At 43.7% G+C, this 13,147-nt stretch overlaps 1 protein-coding gene across 1 annotated transcript; it reads right to left on the bottom strand.

Annotated features, from left to right (window-relative positions):
* Nucleotides 1–1,580: 1,580 nt before the first annotated feature.
* LOC104274384 (receptor-type tyrosine-protein phosphatase T-like) lies at nucleotides 1,581–11,429 on the bottom strand (the record flags this gene model as incomplete). Its single annotated transcript, XM_009869996.1, has 6 exons — nucleotides 1,581–2,182; nucleotides 3,340–3,475; nucleotides 3,633–3,796; nucleotides 5,182–5,307; nucleotides 8,692–8,823; nucleotides 11,256–11,429. Coding segments are annotated over 6 exons (786 nt in total), but the record flags the coding sequence as incomplete, so codon positions are not given.
* Between the last annotated feature and the right edge of the window lie 1,718 nt (nucleotides 11,430–13,147).

Here is a 13,147-nt window from a genome sequence, read left to right as displayed (position 1 = left end):
CTACATCAGGGAAAATGGGGTTCAAGCTCATTTAAGACCTCTGTGATATACACTTGGAACATGTCAAGAATCCAAAGCTCCTCAGAAAGAATATGAGCCAGGTGGTTCAGCATCCTGTGAATCCCCTCCTCTGCCTAGAAGGAAGAGGATTATTGCTGTTCCAAGTATCGTTCCTTAGGCTGCTGCAGGTCCCGGTAGAGATAACGTTTTGGTGAGATGCTGGCATGTTGAGTTGAGAGTTGCTTATATCTGATTTCATTTTCATCCTTCATTGTCAAGGCAAAGGTACAACTACTGAGAAAAGCATGACCATGAAGCAGAGATGCCTTTTGAATTTACATACAGAATTAGCAAAATGTTTTCACCTTCTGGCACACTCTGTGCCAGGTTTTGACAAGACAGAGCTCCCAGCAGAGTCTCTGAGTATTTACCTGAGGGTGGAAAACCACAGGGTGGTAAGAGACTGCAGTTTCCGTAAAGTCTTACCTTCAGTCTATCTTTTAGCAAGTCTGTATTTGAAGAAAACTGCATTTCCCGGAATCTAATTTATACACTGAGTAACCTCCTATCCCCCCACCCTCAAGATAAATAAATGGCTAAACTGAAATACTGAATATTGTAAGGCCTTGTTCAATCAATTATTTTTTTTCTCTAAGATTACCCTGCAGACCTTAAATGATCAACTACTTAAACATACTCTTTCAGAAAAGCAATTTCTTAGCTGCTAAGAAGTCAGAGTGATATCCAGAACCATGGCAAAACACATCTGGTGTTTGTTTCAGAGAAGGAGAGTTGAAGAGGCATTTTTGCAGAACGAAACAAAAGCTGTTTTGCTTAAGAAGGGAAATTGCTGTGCTGGTCTAACACCTTCCTTAACACATGTCAGGATAGGTTTTTGTGTATGTACATCACCTTTCCTACAGCTTGGATGGGTTACCATCTCGAAGCTTGTAGGGGCTGGAAATCTGAATAAATTACTCAACTGCATCTGTCTGTATAACAGTTTGAAAATAGCAAGGAAATCTCGATCAAACCCAATTTTAAGATTACCTTCAGTTTTTAAGCTCTTGAGCGGGAACCTTCCTTGTTCTCTGTTTGCACAGTGCCTAGTGCAGCAGGGTCCTGTCGTGACTAGGGGTCCTAAGTTCTACAGCAATACAAATAATAAATAGAAAATAATAACACATAGTATATGATCAATAATACCTACTTTATACCCTGTTTTTCAAAGACACACTGCACCCCAGCAAATACTTGAAAAAAAAATATGGCAACAAAGTTACCAAAAGTTGCGAGACAAATGCAATTTGTTTGATGCAAATATCTAACCTTAAGGTTCAAGTGGCTGGGAAACTCATTAATGGTATTGCTTCACCAGCACCGAAAGGAACAGACCAGAGAGATGTAACCAGCTCATGCACAGCCTTGGGAGTCCAGCAGAAACCAGGAGGACACATTTGTTTAGAAGCTGAGGCAGTGTTTCCATGAACAGCTTCTCATCTCAGCCACCTATTTTCATGCTAAAAGGGAATACATACTGGAAAGGAATTCCAGTGGCAGATTTTTTTTTTAGTGTTGGCCTTTTCATTTGGAAAAACAAATAAAAGGAAACAGATAAGGTAGGCAAATTGTAACGAAGCATTTCATATATCCCCTATGGCTATCTCATTTTTCCCAAATGACTGCTGCATGAAATTAAAAAATTAAAGACTGGGATTTGAGAACAAAATTATAAATTAAAAAGGAGACATTTAGAAGAGCGTTTCCTAAGGGTTTCATTCCTTCCCCACTCTGCAGCAAGGACAGCAAAAATACAATCCAAAAGAGAAAAGAAGGAGTCAGAGGGGATTACAGAGTCCAGTCTTTCAGCCCGTCTCCCATTTTGCTAATTTTTACAGTAGGTTATTTAAGAAGCAGTAGATGTTCTGATAGAAAGCAGGCAGCAGCAAAAACAGGCATCGTCTACTCCTTCCAGCGAGGTCTGTGCAATCTCAGTCTCAGTCTCTTGCTCCGGGGAGGAGAAGTTTTCCTTCCCACACTTGTCACTGCCTTCCAGTGTGGGAGAGGGGAGAAGTGTCTGCCAGAGACCAGGATCTGGCACTTCAGAGGCTCCCCTCCCTCCGCTGGGCTAAAAGGAACTCAAGTATTCCAGTGCAACCTCGTATACAAATTTATACTGTTCCTGAAAGAGAGAACAGAAACCGGTGGCATTAGAATATGGGTAAATTCTTCAGAGCCTGACTCTACAGGCTGCCAAAATGCATCCTCCCTCTTTCTTATACCGTTTGGCAGGACCGGGCAAACACAAATTGCATTTCTGTGTGATCCTGAACAAGCATTACCAGAGATAGTATCATCAATGGAAGAGAAAAACACTCAAAGAGACAGCCACAGTATGGACTATTCATTACTCGCTCCAAGCCCTCATTGCACGCATTGCTTCTGAGGCAAGAATTCAGCGTGATCGATTGAGGCGATTGAATTCCAGACAGTTTAATCTGTTTGGTTGCAGGGAGCAAGGGCTGGCATTTGGGCTGTTCTCCCTTCCTGGTTTCAAGGCACATCACAGCACTAAGCATTGGGCTGTACAGGAGGGCAAATCTCACTCCCTGCCCACACCTACTTGGGGTTTAAGCTCCTGAAGGCAGCTGGCCATGGCAGACAGAGGTCATCTCCCTCCAGGGCAGCTCCTCCCCTCACTGCTCAAGAAGCAAAGCAGTGGGACCAGTGGATTTGTTGCACGTGCTAAAATGGGGCTTGATTTTAATTCTGATGGCTTCACGTTATGATTCATTTTGATTCACACTGGGCTGAGCCACGAAATCTTTTTATCTGCCCTCAAGTCCCCCTGCACACACTGGGTGGGGGAAGGCGTGGGGAAATGAGGGCTATGAAGGTGATTAGGGGACTAGAACATCTCTCTTATGAGGAAAGGCTGAGGGACTTGGGGCTTTTTAGCCTGGACGAGAGAAGACTGAGGGGCAATCTTATCAATGTTTGTAAATACTTAAAGGGTGGGTGTCAGGAGGATGGGGCCAGTCTTTTTTCACTGGGGCCCAGTGACAAGACAAGAGGTAATGTGCGCAAACTTGAACAGAGGAGGTTCCATCTAAATGTGAGGAAGAACTTCTTTACTTGGAGGGTGGCAGAGCACTGCAACAGGCTGCCCACAGAGGTGGTGAAGTCTCTGTCTCTGGAGACATTCAGAACTCATCCGGACACCACCCTGTGCAACCTGCTGCTCTGGGTGACCCTGCTCTGGCAGAGGGGTTGGACTGGATGATCTCCAGAGGTCCCTCCCAACTCCTGACATTCTGTGATTCTGTGAAAAAAGCTTACCAGTGACTCCACCATGTTGGATTTGTTATTCCGTAATGTTTTTACTATGTGGAACACATCAATGATGTTTTGCTGTTGAATCATTTCGCACACGCTGCAGATGGCGCAGAAGGTGCCGCTGCGTCCTCCACCATTCCTGGGCGGGGAAGAAAAAAGGCAAGAGGTGAAGCCAGGCAAGGCTGAGGGGCAGGAGGAGAGCACTGCTTCCACAGCAGCTCACATGCCACAGGTACTAGGAGAAGTACAGAAAGATGGGCTGAGGACATTCAAGGGTTTGTGAAAGTCCTACTCACAGGCAGTGGACAACAGTCCGTCCATCTCTCCCATCGTACTGTTCCTGCCACTTCTCCAACCTTCTGACCACCTTGAGGAGGGAGCGTTTGGAAGGAGGGGTGTCCCTGTACGCCGGCCAGCCAATGTACTGCAGGTGCTGGACTATGCGATATCCATCCTGAGGCTAAAACAAAGAGCGTTTTCAAGATGCTAAATGGAACAGGGCAGGAGGCGGAGAGATAGAGTAAAGCAGGGAGCACTGTTTACATGGCATCCTCTCCTCTGGGTCTGATATAATCAATATTAACATTCTCCCCTTGGACACCTGAAGCAGTGGGGAGACAAGGACTTTTTGCTAATCTGGATAACAACGATGAGCTCAGATATTACAGAGCCAGGCAGACACTGGGTGCATGAGATCCCTTGTTTTGTTTCCAGTGAGGAATAAAGTCTCACCAGATGATATGAACAGATCAGATGTGTCTTTGCTGGTTGCCGGTGCTGGAGATTAGCTGTGCCATAAGAACTAAAGGCAAGGAAGGCCTTCAAAAAGATCTCCAGGGCCTGTGGCAGGAAAGGATCCTCATAAAGATTTTAGCAGTGGCCACGGATGCTGAACAGAGATGGGTGCAGAGAGCTGCGAGCTCACAGCACCCATTCTGCCAGTGAGGCATTTACGAGCCAGCTTCAGCCTGTGAGTCACAGAGCCTTAGTTTTATTAGCTATATGACTTTAGCCTGTCCCTGCTCAGAGGCAGTTGGCCTAGGATATAGGAATCAAACCGATTTATCAAGTTGGACCACCAGGTTCACTCTGCAATGCCACGACTGAATTGCTGCACAGGCTCTGATCATGCAATCAGAGACTGATGCATTAAACAGCATGGAAATGTAATTTGTGGAGCCTGTTTTCTAATTTCTGATTAGAAAAAAATGAAAAAGGAGAGAAAAAAAGAAAAAAAGACACATAATCAATCTGGGAAACAACTAACGAGAGAAACACCCTCTAGTGAAACCCTTTCCTGCAGCCCTGAAGCTGCATTGCCAGGGTAGTGTCCAGATAAACATTTTTCTACAATTTTAGCCATCCTGGGGCTGAGGGATACAGATGAAGAGTTGCTTACAGAAATGGCAGCTGCTTACTTGTAGGAGAAACAGTGGCAATTGGGAATCCCAGCCTAGCCAGTAAACGTTGCATCTCTCCTCAGAGACACCGCACAGTAGCTGACAGATGGAGAGCTGCTGACGCTACCCCAGTTTATTTCCTATGATACTGATGGTTTTACATTGGCTACTAAGTGATTAGCTGTTCTCAGATATACACAGAAAAATGTTTTCCATTTAAATACAGATTTTCAGCTCATATCATCTACTTTCAGCCAAGAGTCTTTTACCAATACAGACTGATACAATTAATGTTAATTAAAGGAAATAGTCACTTCCGCAGTAGAATCTTGGTCCTAGGTGAGAGATTCAGCATCTCTAAATCTCAAGTCTTGGTTCTGCCTCTTCTCTATGTCAAAATATATTTTTGAGAATAATAGGGAATCCAGTATTTCCCTGATCTTACCCTGGCCATGTTGCAGATCCGGAATATCCGGTTGATGATGTCTTCATCAATGTCTGCCGAAACAAACTCTACTTGAATTGGGCCATAACAACACGATGTCTTCTCTGGCCAGTACTGCATGCAGAGCTGGAGAGAAGGCCAAAAGGCACAGAAAGCACCTTAACTATTAACAACGAAGCACATGTTCAGTCTTCTTTACTTTCAGATTTAAAAGCAATTCAAAACCCATAAAACATCTTGTATTACCTGTATTTACTTGAAGAAGACCACCTTCTAGCTCAGTAAGTTTTTTATAGCATGCATATGAAGAAAACAAGAAATGTATTTTAAATCCCCAGCTTTTTTTCCCCCTTTTCTTTTTGTCATGAACACTATTTGCAATTGATAGAATTCTGAGGTCTAAAAGTGTAAAAAAAGGTGGATAACAAACAGCTTCTGCAGGTGTATAGATTTAAGAGGAGAATTAAAAGATTAGTCTCTGAAGGGAAATTTAAGAGAAATCACACAGATTTCGTGTTAATGAGTAACAGTACACACACCAAGAAAATTAATCTTAATTGAAGCAAAGTAGAAATTCTTTTTTTCCTGCAAGACTATTTTTTTTCAGTTTTTGGACTTCACCAGCAAGAAAAGGAGAGAGAATGGTTTTGCTCTGAGAGCAATGAGAGCAACTTTGACTCAGGGTGAACCACAACTGAATCTCGGAAGTTTGCAAAGAAGGTTGGAAGTCTTTTTTCGTGTGCTGATACTACTGAATGGAAAGTACAAAAAAAAAAATCCTATCCACACAAATTACAGTCTAAGTATTTCAAATCTGTCTGGAAATAGATCATGGCGAGAAAATATTTTGCATGAGAACTCATTACCAGTTTCTGCTGAGATTGTATTTCTTTCTGGTTTTTTCTTCCTATTTTCAAGTGTAATTTTTTAGAAGTTTTGAAGCCCCCAGATGCTCATTGAACTTGATCTCAAGCTTTTCAAGTTCAATCACTGCCAGTAATAACGTCAAGTGTGTGCATGCTACTGCACTAATTCTGTATTCCTGTTATTCCTTTGATCATACGGGATTGAAATTGGGTGGGATATTCACGCAATCCTATGCATCTTTGCCCTTGTTAGTTTTTCAAGATGAAGCAAGCCAGCCAAGACCACATAAGCAAGTCCTCCTTTGAAGGTTGTTGTTACTCTACATTCAGTCTTCCAGTCTACAGATCTCTCAAAGCATCTGCCGTCCAATAGGCAAGGAGATGTGAGCTGAGCAGGTGCTTTAGGAAACAATCTCAAGGTGCACTGGAAAGAAGATAAAATCTGCTTTTCATGAAGCAGGTCTGGAAATGGCCATCTACCCAAAGGTACATGTACATACTGTGCTTAAAATGGTCTGTTACGTTCTGTGACCTCCACAGGGGTTTATGTGCACCTTTTCCCTGCAGAGTGGATTAATGGTTCACTTACCTATTGATTTTAACTCTTTTCCTCTCTACACTTCAGGCACAGCCTGATAATTACCGCAGTGTCATACAACAATGGTGCAAACACAACATTGCTAAATTTTGATTTCAGAAACCCCACTTTCACAATTTTCTGCTGATCTACTGGGGGGTGGGAAGGCTCTGCAGAGGGTCCTGGGCAGGCTGGATCGATGGGCTGAGGCCAATGAGATGAGGTTCAACAGGGCTGAGTGCCGGGTCCTGCCCTTAGGTCACACCAAGCCCCGGCAGCACTGCAGGCTTGGGGAGGGGTGGCTGGAGAGCTGCCCGGCAGAGAGGGACCTGGGGGCATTGGTGGACAGGCAGCTGAACGTGAGCCAACAGTGTGCCCAGGTGGCCAAGAAGGCCAACGGCATCCTGGCTTGGATCAGGAACGTTGTGGCCAGCAGGACCAGGGCAGGTATTGTCCCCCTGTGCTCAGCACTGGTGAGGCTGCATCTTGAACCCTGTGTTCAGTTTTGGGGGCCTCACGATAAGAAAGACATTGAGGTGCCCAAGTGTGTCCAGAGAAGGGCAGCGAAGCTGGTGAAGTCTTACAAGGAGTGGCTGAGGGAGCTGGGGTTCTCCAGCCTGGAGAAAAGGATTCTATGATCCTATGATATCAAACTGTCACAGCTTGCCCTGAAAGCTCGAAAGATAGACTTTAAAATCATCCTTAACTTCCAGTATTAGGTGCGTGCTTTTGGCTTTGCCTGAAGGTTTGAGCTGGGTGACACCATGCTACAGTAACCTTCAAAGTGACTTCATGTGTTGCTCTATCTCCTTTTCTGTGCCTTCAGACTAACCTCATAAAGAGAAAACTTTGCTATGAAAAAGTAAAGCAGGTAAAGTCTTGTTGCAGGAAGACAGTTGCAAGAATAACACTGGCTGAGGCAAATCAGTTTGTTTTCCAAGAACACAGTGTGAGAAATCATGCCATTTCCAGAAAAAGTTGTGTTTTCCTTTAAAGAGTCAGCAGAAAAAAAAAAAAGAGAAGATGAAATTTGCCTCTGGATTCAATGCCAAGATGCAGATTCAGGCAAGGTGAATTGGACAGGAGGTAGCAAGTACACAGGACCTCGAGTTCCTCGCACAGTGGTGGGACTCTGCAGGTCACCAAGAGATGCCACTTCTGAGCAGAGCTCTCACTGCAACTGGAAATTAAATCCCATAATATTCACCTTGATGGGAGATCCCCTCCATTACCATCAAAAAAAGAGACCAATAACCTTGCTGCCTTCAAGTGTGGCAAGATTTTGAAGACAGAGAAGAGACAAATGAAAAATTAATCCAGGGAGTACCAACTACTCAAGGGTTCCACTCCTCTTGTTTAACAAGTGCTGTAATGGGTGAATTAGCCATGCCAAATGTGCTCTTGACACAAATTGCATGATTACGCCTTTTTGAAAGCTATCATCTTCTGCCACTCATCAGCAAGGTGGCTGGAAATGCTAGTACAGGAGGGACTGCGATGGTTCCTCTCCTGCCAAGCTCAACTCCTGAAAATAACGGTGTGCTTAGTAGCCAAGAAACTTATATGTGACACTAGAAAGAAAAAAAAAAGACATGGCACAATGTCCTTCTCCAGAAACTGTGCAAATCGTATTTCTCAGCATTACACAACTGCATTGGAAATCTCAGGGGAAAGACCCTTCACATGATTTCAGCATCTCGGTTTGTTTCTTCTGGAAATGCCATGTGAACAGCCAGGTGTGAAGCTCCCTGGGGCTGCGGTAGGGAATATTTTTCTGAACCAAAGAGAGACAAAAACCTGAAAGGGAAGAAAGCTTCTTCGGGAGGAAGATGTAGGCCCAGACACAACGTTTTTAGATAACCCTGTTAACTGAAGCAAGAATTAGGAGCTAAGCATGTAGACTTCACTATACCCCAAACCATTACCTATTACTTCCCAGTTCCCCTTCATTTATTTATTGGGCTGGGGAGGCAGGAGGCACCCAAGAAAATGGCAGCAGAAACACTCTGAAAACTTTCTGGATTTGAAAAGAAGGTTAGATGACAGAACTGAGGAACAACCCCTTACCTGTGCTGCGTCCATCTCGTTCAGCATCACGACCGAGGAGCAGTTATAATCAAACACCAGCCTCCAGAAGTCTGCGATGGTGTTGGGCAAAGGGTGTTGGGTTACAATAAAGGCAGCAGGTTGCTTGTGGCTCTAACAAAAGAATAAGATTAGTTAAAAAAAAAATTCAATCAACTTTTATTCAAACGAATATTATACCCGGGAGGCTATGGCTGGGCAATCTGAGCCATTTAACCAGATTATACAAATCACATATCCTTCTCCTTGTTATCACTCTGCAATGAATGAATGTCTCATAATGGGATTCTTTTGCTCCCAATGAAGTCATTTCATTAAAGAAGTGTCACAAGAGCAGAGATTACCCAAATCAATTATTTATATTTTGAGACTCAGCAAATAATACTAATTCAGCTATTACTACTACTACTACTATCAGTAATATTAATAATTGGAAAGAAAACAGCTGGAAGCAAATGCTATCCTTTTTGCGGCGACGGACTCTAGGAACTACAGACGGGATTAGTCCCCTGCACCTGCTACTGCTCCCTGGTGATGTAGGGCTACAGAGGTGGCCGTTGGGATCCCAGCCATCCTTTTTAAGAGCTTGTGGAGCAACATTCAGGGCTTGCCACATTGGCATTTAATTTCTGATGCTATTCTTTCACCTCCAAAAAGCCCTCTGACCTCAATCTCCCTAACCATGAAGGGGAGGAACCGTGTTCCTGACCTCTGTGGCACTGTGTTAATGAATGGCTGGAGGCACTTGGAGAGGAAAAGAGACAAGCTCAAAACTTTATTATCGTTTTCCAGCCTTGGCAGGGGTTGTTTAGAGGAGCTTACAAACCGCACCGTCCTTTCTGCTGTACAGCTGTGAAGCAGATTTGAATCAAAAGACACAATATATCTGAGTGCAAAAAAAACCAAAAAAACCCAATCAAACCAAAACAGATTAAGATTTAGCTTTAAAGTAATAATAAAACCCCTGAAGTGTTAAAATGAGTCAGGTGTGGGTGGAAATGCTGTGCAGCCTGTGCTGGGAGGGGGAGAGGGTGCTGTGCACACTCTGCCCCAGCGTGCAGGGCGGCCGTGCCACACGTCTGAGCGGGCACGTGTGAGGGGGGTGCCGGCACACGGAGAAGACAGAAGGAACATGAAATGATTTCTTGGGAAATGATTGGTCTGGAATGGATTTTCCTCTTTCTCCCTAGTCTGTATTTCAAATCGAGGAAAGCTAGGGTGGGTCAAAAGCCATGTTGTACAAAATTAACAGAAGCAACAGAGAGAGGTAAATAAAATAGTGAATTCTATCTCTTAACTAGCGTTAAGAACATGATAAAAAAGAATTTGCAAGTCCATCCTCAACAACAGCGCCTATGAAAATGTTGGATTTTGGCTGTTCCTCTTTCTGATTTTTTTTTTTTTCCTAAAGCTGCTGATTCCTCTATGGCAGGATAAAAGCAAGATAGAGAACATCTTAGTGGCTGAATTTCAATGATGGATGAAAAAATTTTAATTAGCAGGAATTTTGTGAGGATGGATACAAGTATTAGCCAAGTGATTTGAGGTAATGAGGGCTGAGATGTGCAAACACATTCCCAGTCCCTAAGAAACCAGAGAAGAACTGATTGTGCTTCTGCAGATTTGCCAAAGCGCAAACCAGACTTTAAAGAAGTTTCCTTAGGCATATTTGCAATGAAAGCATCACCATCCTTCTGAAAAAAATCTGAAATTAATTCTATGACCATTTGACTTAACCTCTTAAATGCGGTTATATCGCTGTTCCCCAAAGAGCGAAAGAACAGACAAAATTAAAAGAGACCAGCCCCAACATTGCTAGGGAAAAAAATGGTGACATTTCACCCTGGATCGTATTTACACATAGTCCAACTGCAATAATTAGTGGCTTTAAAGACATTTCTGTCCAAAGGCAGTTAGGGACCACAGCAAAAAGAAGCCATCAACATAATTCATCCTGTATAAACGACCTGTGCTGTGAGATTCTAGCCTATAAACAAAGCAAGGGAAAATGCCTTCGGACAGATTCACATCAGCTTCACATTCACAACTCATGTCCTTCAGCCTTAAAGCATTTTGCACATCTGATCCCTCTACTTCCATATTCTTAACTGCATAAGCTCAAATAAATCACTCCCTCCACACTGCAAAACGCTCTTTTCGAAGAGCTGACCTGGCAGCTCCTGGCTAACATTTCTCTTCCAACTCCTACGACAACCAACGTATGGGAGGAGTTGTCCCACCATTTCTTTGTCCCTCTGCCTTTCTGTGATACAACCCCAGCCACACACTCACGAACTTCTTTGTCAAAATTTGTCCACTCGTGTGAGGCAGTACTACAACAGCAGCGTAGTAATATGATGGTCATGGTCTGGGTGACGCACTTCTGTGTGCCTTTGCCCAGTTTGGAGACACCAGTCCCAGAAATTACAAGGCGGGGGGAAAGTGTTTTTTTTCTGCTTTGGATCCCTTTCTCCCAGAAAAGTATCTTGAGAATGAATAAACTCAAAGCAGACTAGGACGAGCGGGGACAGTGCAGTGCTGCTTACATCCATGAGCGCGGCATTGATGTAGTTACTCGATTCTCCATCCACTGAGATGAGGAAAGGCAGGCACCGGTCCAGGGGCAACACATCCATGCAGCGGTTCTTGTCATGGTTCCTTGGCAAAAGACCGATGCTGCAATCTTCGGGCCGAACACGCGGTGTCACGATATTGAGAGTCTGTGAAGGCGAGGAGGGAAGAAGGGAAAGAAAGACAAAAGCAGGATGAGTGCCTTTGAATTTACTTCCCAGAAGGATGCCACCTGCACAATACATTTATTTTAAAGGTACTTAGACTATCAGATCTTTGGGATCCCTGAAAATGAAAAAGAAGGAGCACTGAGGAGCTCGTGCTGTTACAACACGTTGCATTTTGCGCATGGTCCTGAGGCACTCTTCCGAAAATCATAAATCCCAGCAACAACTGAGAGCACTATACATCCTCCAAAATTTTCCATCTCTAAAACCCCACAGCAGTTGAGTAACATTCTTGTTCTCTCCTAGAAGCTAGAAATAGCTGTCACGGGTACAAATTGCAGCTTTGGCCCAGTCATGGAGTGAAACCTCCTCGTGTTTCTACCATCCCTAGGGTTAAAGCATGCAGCCTTCTCCCTCTTCCAGTAAATCCTGTGCAGAAATACTCTGAGTACTGAGGTGCTCACCCTTCAGATCCTCTGGTGATTCCACAGTCAAACTATTGATTTATCTTAACAATTCTTACAAAAAAATCCCCAAAACCACACACATCCCCCCAAAAAGAATTCCTACAAAAACAATCAATCTTTTTCTTAAAGAGAAGTCTGTTTGCTTCATGTATTATTTAGATTGCCACTTTCCTTTCAGAGTGACACACAGGATGCTTCACTTCCATAGTCATACCTTATCTCTGGGGTCTTGCTGTCAGTCTCTTACCCTTATCTGTCTTTCCCACAGCTTGACAAACTGTTTTTCTTGAAATCTAATTTTCTTTTGTGTTATCCATTGCAGAGGCCTCCTGACAAACCAGCCCAGGTTGGTCAGCAGGGATCAAAAATAGCAAATCAAAGTGAATGTATCTTAATATTGTCACTTAAGTTGTGGTAGATCAGTGGCTATCTGATGTCACTCTCACTTATTATGTGTCTTCTTCCTGAGCAAAGCCCGTGCAGTCACGCAGCGAAATCCTCTGCAGCCATCAGAGGAACACAAAATAGGGAGAGGCCAAAGACTCTTACAAAGTGCTTGACTTTTGCCACAGAGAGGTTATGAACAGGGAAAAGAGGAGGGTCAAACAACCTAAGATAGGGGAATGTGTCAAAATTTAAATAATATAGTTGCTCTAAATAATGCAGGTTCAACACAAAAGTCCATTGTCAAGAGACAGAAAGCAGGTAGTTTGGCTAAAGCAGCACGAAATCTCAGATCTCTGACAGTGCAGATGATTCGGCAGGTGACTTGTTAGTGATTTACTGTCTGGTTTATGCCCTTCCCCTCCCTTCCTTGCTTTTTGTACTTACTGGGATTACAAAAACTCTCCAGAATGAATTTTTGCATGTTCAGACAACATGCAGTGCATGAGGAATACCTCCAGCTGTGCCTGAGGGCCAGTGGGACCTAAATAATACAAATTGCACCAACAGGTCTATAGTTAAATCAACTTGTTCACAGAGATTGCAGCAAAGGTACAGTGTTTTGCACTAAATCCAGACTGACTAGGGCTGAAGAACACCCTGAGCCAAAATTCCATAAAAATAGAATCTACAACTAGACAGAGAACGAACCTCTTATGCAAAGTATGGTGAACCATTTCCTTCCCACAGGAGTTGCCAGCCCCTGGCAGTTCAAAAGAACAAGCACACAGGCGACAGAGCTCGTCTCCTATCATGACAAAATAAGCTCAGCAAGTGCTGACTTTTTTT

Source organism: Apaloderma vittatum, unplaced genomic scaffold (assembly GCF_000703405.1).
Source record: "Apaloderma vittatum isolate BGI_N311 unplaced genomic scaffold, ASM70340v1 scaffold8195, whole genome shotgun sequence".
NCBI classification, from domain to species: Eukaryota; Metazoa; Chordata; class Aves; order Trogoniformes; family Trogonidae; genus Apaloderma; species Apaloderma vittatum.
This window is presented reverse-complemented; position numbering and strand designations above follow the sequence as displayed.